This window comes from Paroedura picta, chromosome 8, assembly GCF_049243985.1.
Source record: "Paroedura picta isolate Pp20150507F chromosome 8, Ppicta_v3.0, whole genome shotgun sequence".
NCBI classification, from domain to species: domain Eukaryota; kingdom Metazoa; phylum Chordata; class Lepidosauria; order Squamata; family Gekkonidae; genus Paroedura; species Paroedura picta.
This window is the reverse complement of record NC_135376.1, coordinates 62,255,016-62,281,772: the sequence shown is the minus strand read 5'-3', so window position 1 is coordinate 62,281,772 and position 26,757 is coordinate 62,255,016. Positions and strand designations below refer to the sequence as shown.

The 26,757-nt window shown below is 38.1% G+C and overlaps 2 protein-coding genes across 11 annotated transcripts in view; one reads left to right on the top strand and one right to left on the bottom strand.

Moving 5' to 3' along the window:
* The window catches only part of INSYN2A (inhibitory synaptic factor 2A), a 61,886-nt gene extending 38,204 nt beyond the window's left edge, over positions 1 to 23,682 (top strand). For 4 of the 9 annotated variants that reach the window (XM_077350095.1, XM_077350094.1, XM_077350093.1 and 1 more), the window contains 2 exons: positions 13,531 to 13,602; positions 18,401 to 23,682. In XM_077350095.1, coding sequence (XP_077206210.1) covers positions 13,531 to 13,602; positions 18,401 to 18,584 — 256 coding nt within the window. In that variant the 3' untranslated portion in view covers positions 18,585 to 23,682. The remainder of the gene's footprint in view (positions 1 to 13,530; positions 13,603 to 18,400) is intronic. The other 5 variants (XM_077350097.1, XM_077350100.1, XM_077350099.1 and 2 more) reach the window with 3 other exon arrangements.
* Positions 1 to 26,757, bottom strand: part of DOCK1 (dedicator of cytokinesis 1) — a 474,081-nt gene that overhangs the window by 288,585 nt on the left and 158,739 nt on the right. The gene's annotated exons all lie outside the window — the stretch shown is intronic.

Sequence of the window (26,757 nt, the reverse complement as noted above, 5' to 3'; positions counted from 1 at the left end):
TTCAGACACACACAGTGCAAATAGTTCATGCAAGTAATTTCATCCTCAAGAAGGAAAGATACAGAGTGAAAGCCTTATCAGGTCTGCTCAGAAGTAAGTTCCATTTTATTCAACATGGCTTATTCATAGGAGAGGGTTCTTAAGACTACAGCCATAATTATTTGCCAATAGAGCATAGGGGAAATCTCTTTTGTGAAACCAAATATTTGGCAATTAAGAAAGGCTTGAGAACTATGTAAATACTACCAAGATGAAATTACACATGAAGGCTGAAATGCAATTGTAAGTTAACCTCCTTGTGTGACCATTAAAATACCAAATATCAGTGCATTCAAGAGAGCCTGGGTTTTGCACATGAGAAACCTAATATGTGAATTTAGAAGTTTTCATACATGCAGGCAAAAGTCTTTCTAAGTGGCACGTGTAAATTCAGGTTGAATCTGTACCCAAAGGGGAAAAAATTTCCTCTAAACTCTTCATTTTTTCTCTAATTCCAGTTGAGGAAAACAGAAATATTAAGAACATGTGCATGATAAATGAAATCCAGATTAAATAGCCAGAAACTATTGGGCTATGCATTCTGTTTTCAAAAATAGGATATAGCCAGTTCACACCAAGGTCTAGATCAGTGGTTCCCAACCTTTTTATCACCGGGGACCGGTCAACGCTCGACAATTTTACTGAAGCCTGGGGGGGGGGTAGTCTTTTGCCGAGGGACGCTGCCTGAGCCCCTGCTTTCCCGCCAGTGCCCCTGACTTCTCATTGCCTGCTGGGGGGCGCTGCTAGCAGCAGCTGCACAGTGCCACGCCAAGGGGGAGCCCCAGCCATTGCTGGAAAGCACCAAAGGTGAGCCGGCGGCAGAGTGGCAGGGCAGCCCCCGAGGCAGCAGCCAGGGAGGAGGACGAGGAGGAGCCTGGTACCAACTGATCTACGGACCGGTTGGAGACCACTGGTTTAGATGATAAAACACGAACAGAAAAGATTGATCTTTCTAGAAAGTCTCAAGTTTGCACAAAAAGTCCTGAAATAAAAGTGAGATGTTAACCTCCACAAAATAACAGAAACAGCACCTGTATGGCTTTATGGGGTCTAAAGTAGCAGGGCTATAAGAGCTTAGGGAGATGATAGCCATAAATCAGAGAAACCGCCCTGTAAACCGCCCTGAGCCTCCGGGGAGGGCGGTATAAAAGTATGATAAATAAATAAATAAATAAATAAGTCTCAATGGCCATTGCTAGGCAAGCACAACAGTATTCATAGCCTTCAACTCCAATTTCTATCAGTAAAAGGTAGGTGGGTAGGTAGAGCACATTCTGGTATGGAAGCTCCCTGGGAAGCTCACAATCACACACATTCAACCTATACTACAGTTGTGAGGATAAAATGAAAGAAAGAATCATGTATATTACTTTGATTCCCAGGTGGAGAGAAGAGTTGGTTCTTATATGCAGCTGTTCTCTACTAGGAGCAGTCTCAAAGTGGCTTACAATTGTCTTCCCTTTCCTCCCCCCACAAAAGACACCCTGTGAGGTAGGTGAGGCTGAGAGAGCCCTGATATTCCTGCTTTCTCAGTGCTGTGGGGAGCCCAGGGTCACCCAGCTGGCTGCATGTGGAGGAGGAGCGGGGAATCAAACCCGGCTTCCCAGGTTAGAAGTTGCTGCTGCTAACTGCTACACGAAGCTAGCTCTCAGCAAGGTAGACTTATAGTTAAGTGAAGAAGGTTCCAGTTACAATAGCTGGTATATATGGCTTTATGGGGTCTAAAGTAGCAGGGCTATAAGAGCTTAGGGAGATGATAGCCATAAATCAGAGAAAGCTGGGGGCTACTTCACTGGATAAATACAATGTCTAATTTTCTGTCATCATGTTTGGCAGGTGCAGCTTGTCTATACTTGAAGTAAAATTTCATGAGGCTACAATATTTAATGGCTACAACAGTTGTGTTCAAGCTCAATAGCAGCCTCAGTCCAATCACTGTCTCTCAGCCTTACCTAATTCACAGGTTTGTTAAAAGACTTAACGCTGTCCTGAACTTCTTAAAAGAAAGACGGGATGCAAGCATAAGAGATAAATATTGGGCAGGTGACATTTCTTTGTATTCCATTCACTAGGATCTCTTTTAAACTTTGACAGTCTAAAACAAATTAGTCAAACTCATTAACATCTCATCACTTTGAGAACAGGAATTAGTGGCATGAAATTTATGTAGAGAACAACTGTATGAAAATTAACTTGATGCAAGAGTTTTGAAAAGTCCTCATTTTTGTTCCTTGGCACTGAATGGCTGGTGACCTACTCTGATGAATTTATTCATGCTAGTTAGTCGAGAGATTTTTACAAAATGGGTCAGACTGACCCTAAACTGTGCACTAGGAAGAGAAGCTTTAATGATCTCTCTTTCCAAGAGAATACCACTTAGGAAGTAAATGATCAGTCTTTTATTTAAAATTGTCAAAGCAACCCTCTGATTACGGTTTGAAGAAAGCAGTCGGAAAGTACAGACTTGCTACAGACAGGTAGAATATTTGTGTTTTTTACGAAGTCATAATAAAGAGCTGGATATCCACGGTCAATAGGGGGCTGGAAAGCATAGAACCTTTCAATTATTTAGCCATTTCGTATCAGCCATCCTTAATGGAGAATTAATGGTGTTCTGGAGGAGTATTATTAAGAAGTTGCATATTTCATTCCCACAACCTTTGGTATAGATTCTTGGGAACTCAACTTTTCAGTCGCTTTGGAGAGGCCCTGTCAGACATGAGCCAGAACTTTGGGATTTTGGAGAGACAGTGGAAGCAGAGTTCCCCTATCCCGCAGAAAGAAGTGAATGGTAGGAAAGGATTGATCTTGTCGGGCTAGGAAGACGTTCAGTATTCAAAATAATCGGCCATCAACTTTGTATTAGTAACAGAAGCAGGATTTACTAACTGGGCTCTTCATTTTTCTCCAGATGAGAAAAACAGGAAAGATGCAGTGTAAGTGGGCCTCTTGATTAAACCTACAGAGACAATACTGTATAAATGGATCCTTAGTGATTGCATTAGAAATATGTTGCTAAAGGCTGAGACCACATGCCATTCTTGTGTTGTAAAGCCATGTTAATCCACAAGAAAGATCATGGCATGCCTATGAAAGACCAATTACCTTTTCATATGAATTATAATTTGTAGTGGTATGAGACAACTGACCTCAGTGGAACAGGCTTCCTCGGGAGGTGGTGGGTTCTCCATCTTTGGAAATTTTTAAACAGATTGGATAGCCATCTGACGGAGGCTGATTCTGTGAAGATTCAAGGGGGTGGGAAGTTACAGGGGATGAGCGATAGGGTTGTGTGTGTCCTGCATAGTGCAGGGGGTTGAACTATATGACCCAGGAGGTCCCTTCCAACTCTGTGATTCTATGACCTTAAGGACTGGGTCTTCTGTTGTCTGCAGGGAAAGTTAATTGGCATTTAACAGTGAGGTAGGGGCATCCTTAGGACTTTCAGACTGTGCCCAAAGAACTAGAAAGGATCACACTTGATTTACAGAGCTGTATGGATTTGCAGAATCCAAGAATTGTTCCTTAGCAGGACTAACAAAGTTAAAACTACAGGACACAAACAATATTCTTGTAAGAGATAAAACATGAAGGAGAACACTATGCTGTGATCAGACATATCCCTGCCTCGTATGCTTAAATCATCTGAATGGGTTTAGGGATCAATTTAGATTAAGAAAGAAAGCCAAGGAGCAGATTCACCAACCAAAGCATATATTCTCACAGATCCAAGGCATCTGTATTGTTTGGGGGGGGGGGGGGTGTTGAAATGTGCTGAATCTTGTTGGATGTCTTAACAAAAGTGTTGTCCACTTCAACAAGGATAGAGATAGATATCCTTCTCTTGGTAAACTTGGACCAGTTCCTCTGCATCACCCAAGTTGCCCCAGCTGAAGTAACTTCACATTTCATAATCAGAGTGAAATCACAGTCTCCTGTGAGTTATTATGGTCCCTTGTAAAGGAATCATTAATGAAGAAAGTTACAGAGTACTTTGGTTCTGGAACGGCTGAAAATTTTAAGGGTTAGCATGAAACCTCCTCTATAGTAACATGTCCTGACAAGGACACTTATCACACCTAGCAGCTGACCCTTCACCATCAAATCAGTGCACATCCCCTGAAGCCGGAATGTGAATCTTCTCATGACAAATTTACCTTGTCCTCCTGGGTACCAATATTCACTTAACAGTATTCTTACAACAAAATTATGCTGAATGAATTGAAATACTAGCTTTACATCCTAAGACATGAAAGAAATCAGGAAAGGAGATGAGAATATGTTTTAGATATGGAAAAAATTATATTTTGTGAATATGCAGAGAGTGTACTGGAACTGTCAGAGCTTTTATAAAAATACTTTGGCTAACAAGAAGCCAAACACATAAAGCCCAGTACTGAGAATGTTGGTTTGCATAGGCAAATTGAAGAAACTTCCTATACCCATGGCGAATAGGTACATGGTAAATTACATTTTTGAAACCTATTCCCACCTAGTTTGGTTTGGTTTTTCTCTCCCCTGACTAATTCAAGAAGATAACTGAAAAGCATCAAGGAAGCATCTGTATTTGAGAGTTTTGGAGGCAGTCACTAATCCATTTGGTACTACAAGCACCCATAGTATTATGATAAGAGATTCTTTTCTTCTTTGAAGAAACCAGGAAAGGAAGGCTGATAGCTGGAATCTTTCCTGAAGGAAACTGTCATTTGAAAAAATTCTGTAAGTAGGAAAAGAATCCTGTCACCCACAGATTGGCTGTTTAAGGAAACAGAATTCATTACTGATACCTGCAAGGCTGAAGAGTACAGCCTTTAGAGACACTTCAGTGCCTTTATTGTGACATTAACAGTTCTGCTATCTGTGGATGCATTAAAAAAAAAACAACCACAGAAGCTACCACCAGATGTTCTGCTGTGTGCTGAGACCCTATTATATTCATTTATTCCCTGCCTTTCTCTCCAGTGGGGATCCAAACCAGTTTACACAATTCTACCCTCCTCTATCTTATTGTCATACCAAATTTGTGAGATAGGTTGGGTGTGTGATTGGGCTAACTCAACCTGTGCCAGAGTGGGGATTTGAAACTGGTTTCCTCAGATCCTAGTTAAGCATTCTCACCATGCTGACTCTTCTTTGTTGGCTAATCAGATAAGGCTGGCCTGGAAACCATTCTCTTCTTACATCAACTGCAAGCTAACCCGACATACAAACAAACGGGAAACTATTCCAAAGGTCAACCAACCTCCTTCCTTGCATCATTTCAGAAAAGGAATTTCCCAAGTTTGATAGGGGATTTCCACAATGATCCCCATTTGTAACTCAGTATTTGCTAGTTTTCGATGACATGTTTCAAATGGTAAGCTCAATCCATTGTAAGTTCATAGAAAATTCAAAATATATGCATGGTGTAGTAAATGATAGTTATTGCACTAAGAAATTATCTCTGTTGGTGTTGTCTATGTGGAATAATTTAGGATTACTTAGCTTTTCTCCAAAGAGCTACTGGATATGCAAGTCCAATGAAGTGAAAAGGAGGTTAAACATCAGCAGTGCTTGATTGATTGCACCCACGGTTTATTCCACAGTGGTTACTTTACTACAAAAGGAAACATGACCAATTTGCAAAGCAATATTCAACTCTGATATAACTGTATATTAAAAACTTAGTATCGTAGGGTTATACTTGGCACCTCTCCCTTGTTGATTTCCATGCTGCTCTCAGTGTTCTACATGTTTATTACTGCTGTTAGCTGTGGCTTCCTTTTGAAGAAAGAGGGTTTGAAAAATGTGTCCATAATTCTGTTTAATCATAAATAGGCATAGACATCAATCACTCTGGGCAAATGAAGTTAATTTACAAACAACACATATGGGTATGTACATTCAAGTCTGTCATGCTCAGTTTGAGATTTATATTGATATCTCTTTTCTCTTTTACACTTTCTATGGGCATGCCTATAAATACACTACACTCGGTTATCAGAATCCTTTGTATTCAAACTCACAATGCCAGCTGACTATAGAGAGAGCCAGCTTGCTGCAGAGGTTAGGAGTAAAAACTTTTAATCTGGCGAGCCAGGTTTGATTCCGCACTCCCCCACATGCAACCAGCTGGGTGACCTTGGGCTCACCACAGCACTGATGAAGCTGTTCTGGCCAAGCAGTAATGTCAGGGCTCTCTCAGCCTTATCTACCTCACAGGGTGTCTTTGAGATACCTTCAAGTAGAGAAAAGTGGCATATAAGAACCAACTTCTTCTACATAGGGGAGTAAAGATAAAACTCATACCATAATTAAAATTCACAGAAGATGCATATCTGCATGTAAGCAATGGGGTTATCACCTGGGATTGCTTTACCCTCAGTGCAATGCTCCTCAATGACTCTATCACAAGTTCAACCTAAAATTTAGCACTATGTGAGCTCGCCTAAAATGAGCCTTAAGGTTATATTCTGGTATTATATTCTGGGGCAAACCTAATTGGCACTTTGGACGTAACAGTAATCTATTAAAATTTTCTTAATGATAGCAAATTTTTTAATTTGGTAACATTTTTTATTATTCTCATTTACTAAAATATATTTTTACTCAAATACTATATATGTATATTGCAAACCAGAGAATATTGGTTGATTCAGATATACTAAAAACTGCTTGGTTAACTGGTAGCATAATGAAATAGAAATAAGTAAACCAAGGATAGAGTTAGTGACCCTTAAATATAACCAGTTATGAAATTTACTGGAATCTGATTGGATAAGAAAGCTCTCATTTACATAATAATTAGGATATTATTAATCCCTGTACTCAGACTGGCTAAGGGCTATTAGCCACAGTTCATGAAATAGAATAATCACTGAACAGTTGAGAGCTAATTCAGCTAGGGATTCTAAGTGATACAAACTTGTGAGAGTATAAGCCAGTCAGAAAGAATTTGCATAACAGATATGCCATTAAAATCATCAATCTACCAGACCCCAGAAAACAAAGCGTTTTGTATTTAAATTAATATGACACAGATGACATTAATAGATGTTCAATGAGATGCAAGAATGTATACCTCACAAAGGTCATTTATGAATGGTTGTAATGGCATTCAGTTCAGTTACTGGCTAGTTATTAGATGAGATCTGAGAAAATGAGGCACACTAAGATACTTTGCTATAAAGTCTGATGTCAGAGACAACTATCAATATTATATTTTAAAAAATCGTGCTGCAGACAATGGTCATATGGTTGCTACAATAGTAGTTAGCCATGAACATCTCCTAGCGATGCAGATCTCTCTGTCCTTCATTATTCATGGCTAGTAAAGGATGCTCAATACCACAGATATGATGGCTACCCAGTTTGAGGGAAACTGATGTCACAGAAAATTTCTTGATCAAACTTGGATGTTCATCTAGTTTGATCATTTGGTACCTTCACAGAGCTGGCAGGGGTGATCAGAGAATGGGTATTGGAAATCCCTAGAAAATTAGTTCTAGGACACTTTAACATCCATGGTGACTTTGCCTTGTTGTCCTAAATTCAGGACTTCACTGTCACCATGAGATTGCCCAAGGTTGCATTGGGCTCTAATGATTTGGTCATAGTGGTATCTACTTTTCAGAAGTCAGCAGTTTTACAGTAAAGGGGCCTGATTTGATCACTGCTTGTCGAAGACATTGATAATTTTTTCAGTTCTTCTTTCCTGGACCAGAGTAGGAGTAGGGTGGTTTTCTTTTAGTGACTTATGGATTTTGAGGGAGAACAGAGACTCAAAGCCAGAATTTCAATACAAACTTTCTGGCAGCATGAAATTAGTTGCTCCTCACTGCCTTTTGCATTTATATACCTCTCTGAGATGTCTGGACAAGATGATAGTCTCTGATTAGTCCTCACCTGGCAGTTTGAGCTGACCAGAGATGTCAAAATCATCTGTTTTAGAATGATTGCCTTAACTAATGTGGACAAAGTTCTTGAGGCTATGACGTCTACTGCATACAAAATAATTCATTGAATCTCATGACTAATTAAAACTTGCCAGTGATGTTAGTAAGGCTTCTTTAGAGACTTTAAATGCTCCTTGGTATAAGCTTTTATTAGCCTTAAAAGGCTATGTTTAGGCCCTTGTTGAAGAGACTGTAATTGATTATGGATGATATGGCCATTTACAGGTCTTTAAGCCTACCCTGTTTAGGCAAAGTGAGCAAGGAAGTTGTGGTAGAGCACCTCCAGGTGTACCTTGCTTCAGAATGGAGTTACCTTGGATGTTAGCTGGAACAAGGAACTACCAGTACATTATAGCATTTTCAACAAAATCTGACTTCCAATTTGTCATTCAATTCAATTGACAGTGCTGATTTTAATTTTTAATATCCTTCATAACTTGGGGCCTACACATCATCAGAACTCCCTTTTCTTGTATGAACTCAATGAAGCCACCTCTTTGGAGAATGCCTTGATATTTTATTTGAAATTGAAGAATGAAATTTTTCAGTGAGGTACATCACTATGAAGATGGGGGAGTTGGCCCACCACTCAGGATGAACAAGATGACTATTTTTAAATCGATGTAGTTGCTTTGCAAGATCCATTCTTGTATGTTGTATGTACCATTCTAGTTCAATGGGTAACAAGCAAGGATATTACTAAACTTTACAAAGAATATCACCATCAATGAAAATGAAACCTTAGTCAGTTTTCAAGATGTGTTTTGGAGTGGCTGCATGAACATTTTTCTTGTAGAGGTACAAGTCCTTTCAAGTACATAAGTGTCGTTCACAACCCTGTGTGTTTCTATGCTGTTTGCATGAAATGCCATATTTACATCTAAACTGCTATATTTTTGGATTTTCTTATTTCACAATACTTGGGAGGGAGTTCATAACTATTTTAAAACTCTGCATTCAGTTTTAAAAGATAACAGAAAAATGTTTAGAGTAATTAATTGCTGAAATTGTATGCATGGAGAGGTCTTCTCTTACATTGATCCCACGCAACATCTTTGGCTATATATTGCTACTAAACTACACATTAATATTGCTTGAGACAGGAAATTCAAAGGTCATCTAAATATTTTCCTTCTCTTGGTTTTCTCAGAATGCCCCTTCCTTCCTTCCTTCCTTCCTTCCTTCCTTCCTTCCTTCCTTCCTTCCTTCCTTCCTTCCTTCCTTCCTTCCTTCCTTCCTTCCTTCCTTCAAGAACTGACCCATCACCTCAATGTTAGTGGTGAAGCACTAGCTACAAAATTCTTTTGTTCAAGCACTTGATACAGAAAAGTTACATTTAGTTTCTCAGTTCATTTTACTGCAGTTGTGTGCAGCTCTTTCAAAAATGGTACAGCTCAAATGTAATAAAAATGTAACATTTACACAATAGTAACTAATGGTTGTTAAGGGTTGGGATCCAAAGAACTTTTTAGGATACAGTTTCTCCTAGCACAATATACATACCGTATTTGCCGGCGTATAAGATGACTGGGCGTATAAGACGACCCCCCAACATTTCCACTCAAAATATAGAGTTTGTTACATTACATTACAGTACTATGGGCCACTATAGGCAGCTATGTCTATCCCAACTGAAGTGCACCCGGTGTATAGGATGACCCCCCCCACTTGGAGGCATGTTTTTCAGGGGGGGGAAAGTAGTCTTATATGCCAGCAAATACTGCAATACTGTTTCCTTAATTAGCTTCATGCTTGGTTTTAAAAAAAGCAGATTGCCATGTCATGGAGTTTTGAGAAAGCCCAATCTCAAGCCCCCTTAAACTTAAATATAAATTAAATATAAACTATGAACATTTACTTCTCAGGAGCTTCATCATCACCCATGGTACCATAAGGACATGATCTGACACTCCAAAACCATGCTTACACATTTTCTGGTGCACCTTTATCTTTCACGTGATGCACTGTAGTTCAATAGTTTGCCATTATATCAAAGCCTTGCTTTTCTTGCATGATTACAAATCAGTTTATTCTTGATCTGCATTCTTGGTTTGGAAGGGAAATAAAAACAACATATTGCTAATGCATCAGGTACAACAGCAAACTAGTTTGCATTAACTTGGAAGTTATTGTTATAAAATATGTGATGGGAAGCTTAAATGGACTCCGGGGAATGGTAGAGGACAGGAAGGCCTGGAGGATCATTCTATGGGGTCGCGATGGGTTGGACATGACTTTGCAACTAACAACAACAACAACATGTAATGGGTAACCGTTGAGTGCAATCATACCAGTCCACATGTCTAAACCACACCTAAGCCATAACGTTGACCAATGACTGAACAGCACCCTCACATCTGGGATGCATCAACAAGGTAGCATGGTAATTTTATTTCATATTTTTGGGCACAGATAATTTGTGTAATCAAGAGCTTTCTGTCGCTAAAATGTATTGTCTCAGGGTCAAAGTTGATATGACAGTGCCCTTATGGCTGCCATTAACGTGTTACTGCTGTGGAGTGATAGCGCAGCACCCCAATTCCTGCCCCTATACCACTTTTCACGTGCTGAAATATCTGTGGTAAGCACTGAACACACTGCAGGCCTGATCATGACAGGACCTTTGTGGCATTCTTAAATGATTAAAACGGTGGTAGCATCCTCATGAACAATGAGGACCATTCAATGAACAATGTAACAGTATAGAATTTAAATAAGAGTTTTTATACGTCACTTTTCATTACACAAAGGAGTCTCAAAGTGGCGTTCAATTGCTTTACCTTCTTCTCTGTGAGGTAGGTAGGGCTGAGTGAGTTCTAACAGGACTGCTCTCTGAGAACAGCTCTGACAGGACTGTGACTAGCCCAAGGTCATCCGGCTCTGGCTGCATGTGGAGAAGGAGCAGGGAATCAAACCTGACTCTCCAGATTGGACGATATCACTCTTAGCTACTACACCAAGCTGGTTTCCCAAGCTGACAAAATATACTATAGACAATGTAGTAGCTGAAGATCATATGCCTCTGTATTGTTTGATCAGTTCTATCATGGCTGAAATTTTTGTTCTGCTTTCAGTGTAAGCATAAAATGTTGAACAACAGCAACCTCAAAGCAGTAATTTAAGAATAAGTTACAGTTGGACATATACTGCATTTCAAATGATATATTTTCATTGAACTAATTAGATTCTCCTGAAGCAGGGGATTTCCAGTGGCAAATATATTTTGTTCCTTTTGCAACAAATTGAAATGGAGATTAGGTCCCAGAACAAGTGTGTAACGGTTTAAGAAAAATACTGTTAAAAAAGATTATGCCAGTGCAATCATGCCAATTTCAGCAGTCAGTAACTTTTAAATGGTGATCCAGTTGCTTCACTATTCTCCATGTATGCTTGTGTGCAGAAACATTATACAAAGATCCTTATTTAATATAGCCCTATTTAGCCCATGGATTAAGAGCTAAAATTGACATTTCATTGTCAGGTAAGCTACTTTGAGCAAAAAAGGGGTAAAACTTCTTCATACTTTTTCTTAAAGGTATATGGCTATGTTATAATGTGATAACTCATTCTGATTGGTATTTTAAGTATTTTCTGATGTCATAAATGTGACTGAATCACCAGTTTCAAAATTAACAGCACTGTTGAAGGCTAATAAATTCCCCTGCAAATAAGCTATATCTATCCATTCTACAAGAAATAAGGCACAAACTCAAAAGGAAACTCCATTTTTAATGATTTATTTCATATATTGCTTACCTAAACTAGAGAGACACCAGAAATATACTAGACAATCATGACTTATTCTTTTGCCTTTCCAATGAGCTACAGCATGAAGAAATTTGTTTCGATATTCCAATTAAGCATATGGCCCGCTATGCACGGCTGCCAATACTGCAATTTCGGGTCACATGGAAAACGCAGAGGGGGAAGAAGCGAAGCAAACCGCTTACACACGGGACGGGACGCAACACCGGCAAAACCCAGAGTAACCAATTATGCACGCGTCGACCCCCGCACTGCTTCTGGTTGCGCCCTGATCGCCCGGAAGCTCCGCTTTCTTCCGCATTTCACTAACGTGGCTTTTTCGGCGGCCTGCACCAAATCTGCGGCCGGTTGCAGCCAGTGCCGTATGTTGTCGGTAATTTTAGGTGACGCCATTCCACCCCGAATGCAGACCTTTCCCTCTGTGTATAATGGGCCTATGATAACTGATTTTCACTTTATGTGATTTTTAGACATTGTAACAAGATTATTATCTTGTGTTTCTGCTAAGAAACATCTATTTTTATACATTCTGCAACTGTTTAATATATGCAGATATTTTTATTTATAAATTTCATGCTATAATTTCTCAACTGTTAACATTTAATATTCAGCTTTTTAAAATGTTCATCACTGTAAAGTTCTGCCACCTCACCTGATATCAATATCTGGTCTCGCCACCAGACTGATTTTCCCATGGCATGGGCAGGTATAGAGGTATGGTATAAGAGAACCATAAAAAGAATGGGGGCAGTCAATGCATACCTCCTATATCCATCACTTGGTCTTCTTTCTATGATCTGAAAATGCTTTAGCTTTAAAGAATGAGTAACTTGCATTCAACCAACAGTTGGCAATGCCCAAGTGAACATATAAATAGACTTGATGCAGTTCTACTTGTACAACGCATATTTCCTCCTTCTACAGGTGCCCAGCCTTTTTGAGCCTGTGGACACCTTTGGAATTCTGACACAAGAAACGGTGCAACCACAAAATGGCTGACGCAGGGAGCAGAGGCAGCCACAAAATGTCATACACACAACTCTTAACAGTTACTCTTCAGTGTTTCAAACAGAAACTCTTGTCTTACAGGATGCCTGTGTAACAGGCAGGAAACTCTAACAGAAACTCTGTCTAACATATCGCTTTAAAATACCTTTTGCATATACACTGCTTACCTTCAGTTGTACAGTGATGACCCTTGTGTTGCACTGCCAGTCAGATCTTACGTGGCCAATCAGAAGATGTCCTGGGCAAAAGCCATCCACTTTTATTAAAAAAAAAAAGTTTGATAGGTGCTAGGAACAGTCTTAGTGGGTGTTTATTGTCTATGAGTGTCTCACTAGGGATTCTTGCTACATATTATAATGCCCAGAAATTTACTGCACAATAAGCTTGACTTAGCCCAAATGGCTACTGTGGTATATTCACTGTGTTTCCACTTGTGGAATTTTGCACTGCAACCAACCACATGGAGGTATGCACAAACCTTACATTTTCCCTGATCTGTCAGTGCTACCAGTATGTGTGCCCATGTATACATTGGTAAGAATCCTTCTGAATTTCCATCATGAAGCCATCCACTGACTTGTCACACAATATATTTTTGCAGAGCAAGACTCTTGCTCATTCTACAACATTTTAGTTGCAGACTTTGAAACTGTCAAGATTATCTCCATCTTTCTATTGGAAAATGTTAAATCATGTTTAAGACAACTAGAAAACAAGAACGTTTTGGTTGCTAATCAAGTAGAAAGCAAATACTTGTAATGATCACATGTTCTTATCTTTGTAGGCTTTCATATCGGACTGGTCAAGACACGTCTAACTGTGACACATGCAGGAACAGTGCATGCATAATCTATAGGTAGGTTAATTCTTTTACAACTGTAAAATTATGGTTTTATTCCTTGGTAGGACACTGAATGCAGCTCACAATTTTAAATTACTATTTCAGCAGGAAAGCACAGGAGACCAGGAGATTCATGCTTATGGCACTATACAGTGCAATTTACACAGTTTTTCAATACCAAAATTAAAATGTGAGATAGGAAGGCAGATGATTACACGATCTCTCTGAGTAGACATGCTTTATATATTACATTTTTGTCCCAACTAAAAACTGTTATCTTCACTTCAAATAAGAGCATGAGTACTCACCCCAGGTACCAATTTACAAGCAGCCTGTTATTCATTAAAATATAAAATGTAACCTTCAGAAACTGGAGAGAACAGAAATTAATAAGATTTCTAGTGGTTAGTACTGAGTCTTCTCATAACGATTATCCTTCTCATAACTATTAAGAATGGGGTAGACTTCTCAAAATAAATGTTTGTAAGTTTTTTTAACCAATACATAATTTAGAAACCTGATTGAATTTACAGTTTGATTGCCTTAGTACAGATGGTGAATTCTTTTAGCACAAAGCATACAAAGCTCTGGACATGGATAATGTATCTTTTTAATTTCTCAGCCCTTGAAACAAGAATCTTGCAATCCTTTTATTAGTAGGAGCATAAGTAAAATAGAACCAAGTGGTAGCAAAAGTGGGGAAAGCACCCACATACCATGGTACTTTTGAACAAGACATGGAAACAATTAAGGTGAAAATGGGGAAAATTTATTACTGGGTGACATGCTATGGACGTGCATAAAAATACGCATGAACATGTTGACCTAGATAGGGATCATATGTGCCTCAATACTCCTAACGCCATCTGCTTACACAACACAATTAATTCAGTATTAATTGGTGTACTATCATTGACTTGCAGGAAGCTTAACACATGTCATTTGTTCTACTGTGTAATGTTTGCCATTAAAGAAATTAGGTGCTCTAACTTCAGATGCTCTTAAGTGCTGAACTGTTTCATTTCCACATAAGATTTAAGTGACAACAGCACATCAGACCTGCTGTACTCCATATACGTCTAACAGGGAATTTTAATTGGTTTCTTTTAAGAAGTACTCCAGTATTATGTCTCATATATTTATACCAGTAAAAACTAAAATAAAAGATGAGCTGTATCATAAGACACCAGGGCACAGACTACTCTGCCAGATGATGTGGTACTCTAGTGATATTTATAACCTTGCACAGTAGAGAATATCTAAAGAGGTTCATTTAATCCTTTCTCCCCATCTACCACTTTCCCCCTGAAACACCTTCAGCTTTTACCCCAATCTTGCAGGCCTGTATTTACTATGACATCACAAATCTAGAACTCATTGAAAGAAGGAGGCCCTGGTTGAGAATTTCAGGAGAAAAGAAAGAGGCTGGACAAGATTTACATATCATGCTTGCTCCCTTGTACTTCTCCACAGCAAATTACCCCAACCCTATGGGGTATTTTGTATGGGAAAAGCAGCTGTCATATACATAGCTACGAAAACGACATAGTTTAAACCTCAGTGGGTAAAAGAGAACTACAACTATATACAGACTGTTTTAATTTGTCTGGTGTCTCTAACTTCGTGGAGACCCAGTAATTTGTAGCCTGCAGCCCTGGAAAGTGCTCTTCTGAAAGACCCATGACCAACACGTTTTACAATACGGTACCCTGAGCTATCCTTTACAATACACAAAGTTTTATCCACATCTGTAATAGGCATTAAAACTCCATACACTTAAACACTCTTAGTTTTTGATACTATACACTGAAATAATAACCCTGGCTACCCAGCCTTGCTAGAGCTTGAAAGCAAAGCAGAGTCAACTATGGTTAGGACTTGAATGGGAGAGGTTCAGGGTTGCTATGCAGAGAAAGGCAATGGCAAATTGTATCTACGCTTCCTGCCTTGAAAATCCCATGAGTAGTTACCACAAGTTTATTGTACTTTGATGGCACTTTAATATTTTCATTATTCTAACTTGCCAAAATTAGATAAAATTCCTGCAGAGTGTGTGCTTGTGTGTGTGTGTGTGTGTGTAAGAGAGAGAGAGAGAGAGAACACACATTCCAAATATCAAGATATTTTTCTCTTGCCCATCAGCCTCATATATCACATTCCCATTTTTTCAAATGTGTATGAAATGTACCATGATTAAACAATGACCTTATAATATGGTTCTTCAAAAGGCATACAAACAGGATTCCTTTGACAATGTTTTCCATGCATGATTGTTTTAGAATTTGACTGAAGCAAGATGCAATAAATATAAGACTTTCTTCCTTTTGAAGTCACTTAAAAACAAAACTTTTCTTTGGGGTATTTGTTGTTGCTACATGCACGCACAGAAAACTATTTCACTAGAGGGAGGAAAGGAGAAAAGTGAGCTGAAATAGTGATATCTGGAGGGAGGGAGGGGCATGTAGTGGTGCAGTTTCTCATATAGTCTGAAGTAAAATCCTAACAACATTTTACTACCTCATTTGTAGTGTGTCTAAATTAGGAACAGTCTCCACAAAATATGATCAGGATAATTACTCCCTGAATGAAACTCTTAATTAGCTCAGGGCTATCAAGGACATTCTCAGGTAAATTCCTACAATAATCATATTATTGCTATATAAAAGGAAACTGTTGTCAAGAGAATGATACCATGTTTTAAGAGGATTTGGGGACACCGAATATCCTGGTGATAAGGCATTGTGTCCAACACAATCATGCTTGAATAAACATATCTAGAGCATGAAACATTAAAAGTATGGTTTATCATCAGTGTTTCTAAGATGGATATAAATTCAGCAGTCTCCTCTGCCAGTTTATCTTTACCTTCCCCCAACTCAATTTAGGTGTCATATGAAACCATAATTTAATTAAACTAACTATGGTTAGTGTGACTATCCAACTGCAGGCCATTCTAACTGTGGCTAGGGTATATCAAAGTAGACCTGAAACCACAGTTTGAACTTGGTTTATTTATCATAGTTTGCTGACTTTATTTATTAAAGTCCATAAAACCACCATTTGATGAAGGACCCAGGATTTGACTTATTGTCTGTGATCGTTGTTTCACAAGCTAACCACTGTTTTAAAATAAACCATGGCTTTATATATGAGCTGAGCCATCCTCTTTCATCTCCCATTCATATTACTGCTACATCCCATTCTGATGTTAAGTCAGGAGCTGGAAAGATTGTTCTCCTGGTCTATCACTGAACTATTTATATCTAGGAAAAGGGAGTAGAAAAATTAATGCAGTATCCTCCAAATCCCAATGTTTCTCCCTTCCTTCCCTTGCTTTCAATGAAAGTATGTTCACAAGGTTTGAGGAAAAAATTTGAAGCCCAGTAATAAAAGAATGGAGACTGTCAAGGACGTGAAAATAGTATAGAACACAGAACTTTGATGGTTAATGGAATCAAATAATGGAGGAAAGTCCTCTAACTGCCACTTGCAGGCCAGAAACAATTTTCAGAATTTGTTCTGTTTAAAATGGATTTTGTTTTGAACCAGAACACAACAAAGTGTTGCAAATATAACTCAGGACCATCAGAGAAGTAGAATGTGTTTAAAATTCTCATCTAAATAATGAGACCCTTTTAAAGTATAGCACAAAATAATCATAGAACAATAAATTATTGCCCTCCTGAGTACCCAACTGTATCCTATAATGTCAAGAAAGTGAAATGTAGAAATAATTAAATGTAATTACCCCCCTCACGATGGAAGTTTTTGGAATATTAACATGGAATGACAAAATAGGTATATTCTAATTAAAGACCATTACAGCATGAAAATGAAGATTTCAGATATTTAAATTATTGTTCATGGTTTTTATTTAAATTTATCAAAATATCCTTTGATACTTTCAGCAAATCTTAGCAATGTGTGCTAACATTTTGTGACCAGCTTCTAAAGAACCAGGGGTACAACTCATTTTGTATGCAGTATGTGATACAGCATGTGTAGTTCAAAGAAAATCAAAATCTCCCTGGGTGTGCTCAAATCCTTAGAAATCCTAAAATAACTTTTTAGATACAGCCTTTAAATTTTCTTTCTTTTTTAATGGATGGCGGAGATTACACCTGACAAAAAAGTTCTGAACATTGTCCAGAAGCCATAGCATGGCAGAACGAATTCTACCAGTCTGTTCAGGCTTTAAAATTGTTTCACTCCAGCATCGCTGCCCCACAGTGTCAAAATCATATGAAGAAATGTCAGGAAGTTTAGTGAATAGCGTGAGGCCCTTAATTGAGTCTACACAGCTCTTTGGATCCTATTGTTTATAGTCATTATTTTACAGAGCACTTTAGCTTACTGATAATGTACACATTACTTTAGCTTACTGACTGTGGATTGGAACAACAGAAGTACTACAGCTATCTATAGTTAATGTATTTATTCATTGTTTTACGTTTCATATTTTACTGTTGTAAAGTGGTTCAAGGGTTGGGCTAAGGTGGATCGAGGTTGTTTACCTCTGTGCTGTCAAATTTACATAGGAATTTGGGCCAACCTTTCTGAGGCTACCTTTACGGCACAGTGTTGTTGTGAGCATAAAATGGGGGAGGAGCGAACTATATACACTCACATGAGCCAAGTGGAGAAAGGGCAGGATACAAGTGCTATAAATATCTAGAACATTGCCTATCAATGTGTTCTGTTGACAGAATGGAGACTTTTTAAAAAGCATTTCACTCTCATTTTCAATGCTAACTTAGCTGAAATCCTTATCTTGGCAACTGATTATGGTTTTCTCTTTCCTTCCACTATTTAGTGTGGAATTAGATTTTAAGCAACAAGAAGACAAACTACAGCCAGTTCTGAGAAAACTTCATCCTATTGAGGAAACTCAGGTTGCACCTATGCCTTATTCCCAGGACAGTTACTCCTCAACTCCTAAGCAAAAATCCAAAACTGAATCAAAAAAGCACGGAAGATGGAAACTCTGGTTTCTTTAACTCAATCCATAGCATATGGAATTTAAGGCCTTCTTTGAAAACAAAAAGTTGTGGATTCTTTTTTAACGGATCTTGGTAATTTGAACAGGAGACAGTCAGCGAGTGTTAATCTGACTATATTATGGAAGCATTCTGTTCTCACCATATGTACCAAAAAGGCCTTTGTACCTATGAACTAATTTTCAGGAGCAAGGCATTCAAATCACACCTTGCCAACTTTTTATTCAATTTTCACCAGTGTGGGATGTAAACAATAAAAATAAAATCAGGATAGAAATTCATTTAGCGAAGATGAAAGTAAAACTACTCTCCCCCAAATCCCTAAAACCCACAATCATTTTTATTAACATTACAATGTCAAACTATTCACATCAATACATTTTATATTAGTATATCAATACAGTTTAAGAATTTCTGCAAAGGAAAAGTAGCAAGCCTTTTGTTTCAAAAGGTCTCCATAGTTACATTGCATTCCAAATATGCTGCGGGTTGGGTAGTGCCATTTTCAGCACATAATATCCTGAGGAAAGCACAATATTTTCAAATGTTCTGATACCATGAATAGTCTTTAAGATATAACTGTGGCCCCTTTCAGACAGCCTTTGTGATCCGTTTTGGTAGCCGGTTGCTAAAGGATTTTTTTGTATCATTTCAGACACAACTATTTTAGCAACCGGCAGCTAACAGATCTTATTTACTTTTTCATACAAAGCTGCTTGTGTCTGGTTAACAAAGCGTGATTGAGGCGTTCTTGAGGTAAAATGCTTTCTTCTGTTTTCACCTCTTTGCATTTCTGAACCACTGTAGTGTGCTGCTTAAAATGTCTGCAGTATTTCCAATGGTGCCGTGCTTCCCCCCCCCTGCCGCCGCCGTTTTTCACTGTGTGACCTTCCTTGAACTTTTTATTTGAGTGTTCTAAGTTGAGCACTTACAGAGGTAGACCAATATAACCCTTCAGTATTGTAATGGCAACTATTGATATGCCTTGGCAACACTGAGATACACTGAGATTATGGCTGTTGTGACATAGATACAGGAGGAGAAGCAGCTCACTGGGCAGCGGGTGTTCAGGGGATCAGTATTTGGTGTTACAGAAGTTGCTAACCAAAGGTGTCTGTAGCAAAAGCCCTGACATTCACCCATCCATGCACCCATGAATGCCCAGACGTGATTGGCGGTTATGTGACTTGTTGCCAAGAGAATCTCAGGCATATATCTCAGGGAGGCAAACTTCTTCTCTTTGGGTTGAAGGTTGGCAAGTGTTTTATGTGGATATCTGTGAGGCTAGTGATCTTTTAATCATAGTATCTTTGCTGTGATTCCACTTATGCTGGAGGTTCTGCTGCTGATCAACAGCACAGTTAACTTTTATGAAGTACTTATAATACACGCTTTCTTGGTCTATGCAGATCTAGGGTGCATTTGGCAGGTGGTATGTCCTCCCCAGTGGGCCTATTGTGGGTTATTGTGACCACCATCCATCTTGTTTTATTTGGTTTATGTGTTATGATTTGTTTTATATTGTATTTTATGGGGTTTTATATTTTACTATGTTTGTGAGCCGCCACGAGCCAGCTTGTCTGGGAGTGGTGGGATAGAAGTTGAATGAAATAAATAAATATTGCAGGAAGACATCTTTGAGGTACAAGCACCATGCCTTTTATTTATTTATTTATTTGTTTGCTTATTTTATAGCCCCCCCTTCCTCCTAAGACTCAGGGCGGGTTCTCAGCACATAGTCACTTGTTGCTGGTGCATTGAACCCTCTGCAGCAAGGACTGGTGGAACAACTCTGTGATGAACAGTGGCAATGGAATTTCTATAACACCAGTCACTGATGCCCTGAGCATCCACTGCCCAATGAGCTACGTCTCTGCCTCCTGTATCTATGTCACAACAGCCACAATCCCAGTGTATCTCAATGGTTCCAAGACATTTCAATGGTGCCACTGTAGCACTGAAGTACTATATTGGTCTAGCACTGTAGCACTCAACTTAAAATGTTCATTAAAAGTTTGAGGAAGATTGCATGGTGGAAAAGGATGAGAAGAAAAGCATGGTGCTGCTTAAAGTGGCCAGATTACTTCAGAAATGGCTCATTAATTAAATGAAATTCACTGTGTGAAACTTCCATTGCTTTACTCAGAACCCAACCAACAACGGATAACATCCAGTTTAGAATGTGAAAGGGGCCTGTATGTACACTTGCCTTTTATGTGCTGTAGCACTGAGCAAAGTGACTGTGTCTCAGTGAAATGCTGGCACCTTTAATTTCGTGTCATCTTCCATCACTTGTCCTCCTGCTCACTCCAGATGATGAGCAGTCAAAAGCCACCCAAAGTCAGGACATGCCTTTAATCACTGCAAGTTGACAGGGTCAAAGCTAGGGGCACTAAGCTCTCTTAGATATCATTTTTAATCTGTTGGTACCCAACAGCTAAAATTCTGTGTTCTGGCATCATATTTAAGGGGGGGGGGGGAGATAAGAATTAGATAACATTATGTGACAGATCATTGGCAGCTGCCACAATTTAATACTTTTTTGTAATTCAATCTTGAGAAAATACTCTAGACACACCGTGCCAGAAGTTTTATAATGTGTCATGCTTTTTGAAAGTTCACCAACACCAGGCAGTTTCATTTAGTTCTGCATCAATTAAAGCTATTCAACCATTACATATTTAGTTCAGTATTAAAAGATCAGTACTTTGGATGAAGATGCTGTGAAATTATACTATTTAAGAGTAAGGTGCAAATTTTCCCCTCAGAAACATCTCCAGTAACAAGCAAGGCAAAGTAAAGAACTTGTTACCTGTTCTTATAGATCAGGATCGAGTTGAGTACTTAACTCTCACACTGAGGTCAGAGGGTTTTGAAAATACTCAACATTGGTGACATTGTGCTTTGCATATCCCCCCATATTTATAAATCTCTTTGGAAAAAATATGTAATGGCTATTTTTTGAAATGTGTGCATTGAGAATTCTGTTATTGTTTATACTTTATATTTCAATAGGGTTTGTTGGAGGTACAAGGCCTAGAATGTCACGTCTCAAATCATCATACAGGGTGGTTTTTTCCCACTACTGGAAAGCAGCAGAGAGGATGAAGAGATAATATAACACCAAAATGCCCGATATACTATATTTTCCTCACTTCAACACCAAGTTCATTAGTTTAATATTATCCATTTTATATGGATCCCAGAGCAAGCAATTGGGTCATTTAAACAAAGCTTGTTAATGAATTCATGTAACATATATGGTATATAAAGATTGTTATGAGTATATCAGTAAAGTTATGGTCAACTCACTCTACATCCTATTTATGCTTTAATGAAAATCTTACACCTTTATAGTAAAATTTCAAGAGGGCTACAAGTCACTGTACGTAAGCAAACAGTATTGCTTTCTTGAGTGTGTGTGAAAGTTAAAGGATCAGAAAGGCATTTCTATGCCATGAAGAAAGTGCAATTGTTTCAAGTTAGAGGGAAGAGGGGAGGGTAATAATGTATTTTATAATGTTTTTTAAATTAAAATTCAACCACTTGTTTACAAAAGATCCCCGCCATAAATATTTTAGAATCCCAGTTATCTCAGAGCATTAAATATTATTTTTATGAAAATAAAACAAATCCTCCTATATATGCTTATTTAGATTAGACTGTTTCATGTGCTACTGAAAATGACATCTTCACATACATGAACATCTCAGTTTCTATGTCTGCTTAAGCATGGTCTCAGTGATAGTTATGAATGGATAAGAAGTGAAAGTTCTACATGCATAGCACAGCCTTCAGTCGTGAAGTCCAGTTCCGACATGCAAGCTATTTAAATTGTCTTCAGTCCGAAAACGGTTGCAGTCAGCTGCTATTCAGTGGCAGTAAACAGAAGCCCAGATGTTCTAACGTAATTTCCACCAGAAAAAAATGGAACTTGCTCAGTAAACCAACCCACAATCAAATGAGCACCTAATGCGCATGTTAGAGGCTACATATATGGGATTTCCCTTTTCTTTTTTCTTTTCTTTTTTGCTCTAGCAGTCCCCCTCATTTACCTTTTTCCTTACCCGGCCTTGCCAACACAAAGCCATACATTCATCCAGAGGCTGTTACTTTGGAGATTGCTACTTGAGGGAAATGAACAAAACACAGTGTATGCACATCTAGTCTCTCTTAGGAACTGAGCCAAAAGTGTGCCATTCATCAGCTTATGTGTATTTTAAGCATACAACCCTCTGAGATACATAGTATTTAATCTATGTGTTTCACAAATAGCCCATATTATCATGGGCTAATATTCACCTAGAAATCCAAAAATATATTTATATTTTGCTTCTTGCCAAGTAAAATGTTGGCTACTGTTAACTGGGAATAATTTCAGAGCTGGAAAATCAGACTTTTAATTGACTTCCTAACAGAGTATTTTCCCTAAATAGGATTGCAAATTTTAATTCTTCATATTTACTTTTTCAAAAAGGTAAAGTACATACTCCTGCTCAAAATTACATATTGTGTTACCGTTCCATACTATGTAACTTGTAATAAATTGTTCTTTGCAAGTGTGTAAACCGTATCATATTGTATTACATTTAGGATCACTCAGGCACAGTTTAGAGGCTTTAAGGTGGAAAGTTAATTCTTTTAAAAATGTAGCTAAATACAGTATGTGATTGAAATGGTGATTGTTCCACTTTAATGAGATCTCATATTTTAAAAACAGGTAGAACCTCCAAAATCAAGTGTATCATCACTCTCCAGTCCGGCATACTAGTTCATTTGCTGCTAAATTCATTAGCAATATCATGTGGTCCTATCCACTGGTTTACTTATAAACCCACGACCATATCATGCTTTGATTCCATTTCTGACCAATAAATGCTGCAGTAATTTTATATTACTTGCTATTTTCATACTACAGGGACAATATTTTCTAAGTTTGCATAATTCCCATAAGGCAACAGTAACATAAATCTTTGTTTTGAGAATATTATTGGGAAACAATACATGTAAATATCACTTGTTTTCTTAAAGAAATAGACACTGTAAGATACTTTCTATAGTCAGGATAAAACAAAAGCTATTAAAATTAAAACCAATGTATGAATTGTTTGCTTTTATTTTTATTTTGCTTATGAAAATATTCTTGTACAACCATTGAAACAAAACTGACTGTGCAGTCTCTATTTTCATTCAACATTTCTTTGTTAAATTGAGTTTTTAAAATCCAATAGATTGATTTTAAAATGCTCATGAAAAATTACCGTAAGTTTCTATTAAGATAGCATTATTCCAACAACATCTCCATAATAGCACCGACTTGATATTATTTGTAAACTTGGTAATTTTAATTTGTAAACTTGCCACTAAATGTCATAACAGCATTGACTTCCACTGTGCTAGAATGAACCAATGGGCTTCTAGCATCTCTCAGCACTATTTCCATATCAATAAAGTATGAGTACAGGCTGTTTAAATTAATGTGGGCTCCTGGAAAGATACGCCCTTATTTATTTGGCTTAATGTAGTCTATTAAGTTGTTTTTTAAAAAAAACATATATTGCATGTTCCATTTCCATTAGCTACACATTGGATACTTACTGCATATTAGGTTAACAATTTCATAATGCAGGGGAAACCAAATGTAGTAATATTTATTTATTTATTGTATTTATATTCATATATTAATAATAATAGACATGCAACATGACTTGCAGTGCAATCCTGAGCATAGTTAAATCCTTCAACTTCCACTGGCGTCAGTGAGCCTAGCAGAGTGCCACTCTACTTAGTTATAATGCAATAAGGAAAAAAATGAAGTCTCTTACTGAATGAAAGCAGTTTAAATAACTGCTGAACTATCTGCTAATTTACCTGAACTATCAGCTAATTTAATACAGTTGCTAAGAAACTGAGCTGCACCACAGTGTCCACGTTTAACCATCTCACTTTCCCCTCAAGCAAACCAGTACTCTCTTGCTGTGCCCCAAAATGTTTGCCCAACATTAGAGAAAACATTTGGGGGTTCAGTGAGAGAAAAGAAAATGAGACAGTCATTCACTACAATGAAAAACATTTCAACTGCAGAAATGTTCTAGTAGATTCAAGCCGCTGTTTCCAGTTGATCTATTCAAATATTAATGTGTACTACAGAAAATTGCTTTATTTCTATATATACACACACACACACCAACCCAAAATGGTTTGAATGTGAGACAATAAGTAACATGTTAACACCGCATAATGCTATATGCAATGTCCAGTTCTTAAGCATCTGACTCTGTAAGCATCTATAAAGGGCCAAATACTTAGGTAGCCAGTACCATACAACACCAAACTCATACAACACCAAAACTAAGCATCATTTCTTATCCTGCCTTTGTGACAGTCATAATTTCCATGTGGTGAAAACGCCATGTTTGGAACTGGGTTCAGCAGATGATGCAATTAAATCCCATGCACATATTGCAAAGGCAATGTAAGAACTGACCTTAAAATTGAGCACAAATAATGGTCTAACAACAAATTCTAAAACTAGTTTCCAAAATTTCAGTAATGCTGAACTACTGAACATTAAACAACACATATATGGATGCAATTATTCATTAATATGTTGCCAAACAGCAGGAATGCAGAAGAAACCACTAGGGATATGCAAACGTCAAGGGGATACTTGTTCTCAGAGTGTCAAACTTGAGATGTCCATTCAGCTAATCCAAGTCAAGCATCACTCCCCCCCCCCCCCAAAAAAAAACTTATCAGTATTTGGAGGGTACTCATTCAACCAGATTTTTTTTTTTTTTGGCTATCCCGAAATGGCTATGGCCAAAAATCCTGAAATTATTTATTTATTTATTTATTTATTTATTATTATTTAATTTTTAGACCGCCCTTCTCCCAATAGGTCTCAGGGCGGTTTACAACAAAAATAGTTGAAACACAATAAAATCCCCATAAAAACCCCAATTAACATCAGCAAAAGTTACATATAACATATAGCGGCGGTGGTCACAATTCTGAATTTTGGAGAGTTGCAGTTGAAGTGGATGTAAAGGACTCTCAGTTCCTTTAAACACCTTTAAGAGTGAATTCTGCCATCCACTGTCTTTTATGGCTAGGGATCTTTGCACTTGCCCTTCCCCTGTGTTTTCAATAAATGATCATGGCAGGGCTGCTGGCATGATCATAACATAAATGACTTGAGTGTTAACTTGTGCTGCCACAGCTTGCAAAAAGCATTTAAATTTTAAAGGGACAGTGTTCCCTTTAAAATATAAATGCTTTTCTCTCTCCATTAGAAACAGTGGTGGACAGTTGCCCCTTCTTCCATAGAATTGAACCCCCTGGTCCAATCTTTTTCAATCTATGCTGCAAATTTGGTGCTTCTATCTCAACCTCCCCATTGAGCCCCAGATACTCTCAGATCCATTCACCATTATAGCTTTGAGGACCATTGATTATAATGGTCTTCATAAAGTACAATGCAGCCAAAAAGTTGCAAGCCCTAAATATTTACCGAATTTGAATACCATACCAGTACGGGATTCGGGAATACAGGAACTTGAAAAGTACTGAGGGGAGGGTGTTTTTGTTTTTGCATATTCCCTTTATCAAAGTGGATCACCAAGGGAGAGCTGAATTCACAATCAGGCCCTTTAATATCCTGCTCCTGGATTCCTCATACCTTATGGCAGTCATCTGAAGCTCCAGACTCCTATCCTACAGTACATATTTCTGGTGCATGCCCATCACTTGAAACCACAACTTGCTTTGACTGTATATTGCTCCCTGTATGGAAGTAAGAGAGAGGCCTCAGCTGAATGAACCCCAGTCACAATAAGGGTTGGATACATCTACCTATCATCAAGAAAGACCAACAAGGTTCTACTGGATGTCCTTTCTAAAAGGGAGGCCAAGGTTTATTGTCAAGAGAAGAATCACCATTGAGATAGTCTCTGTCTGCCCAGTGGAGGATGTAACAATAGTCTGGCTACAGAACCATGTACCATCAGGTAAGCTGGAAGTTTGATTCTTTCATCTGTTAGCCATTTTGGGGGAGCTTGAATGGTTAATTCTAGTTACTGATCAAACCGTTAACTGAGTGCTGTCAGATATTCATAAAGTACTGTGTGTGTGGCAGCATACTGTCTTTCCCTGTAATAGTCCTGTTACATCT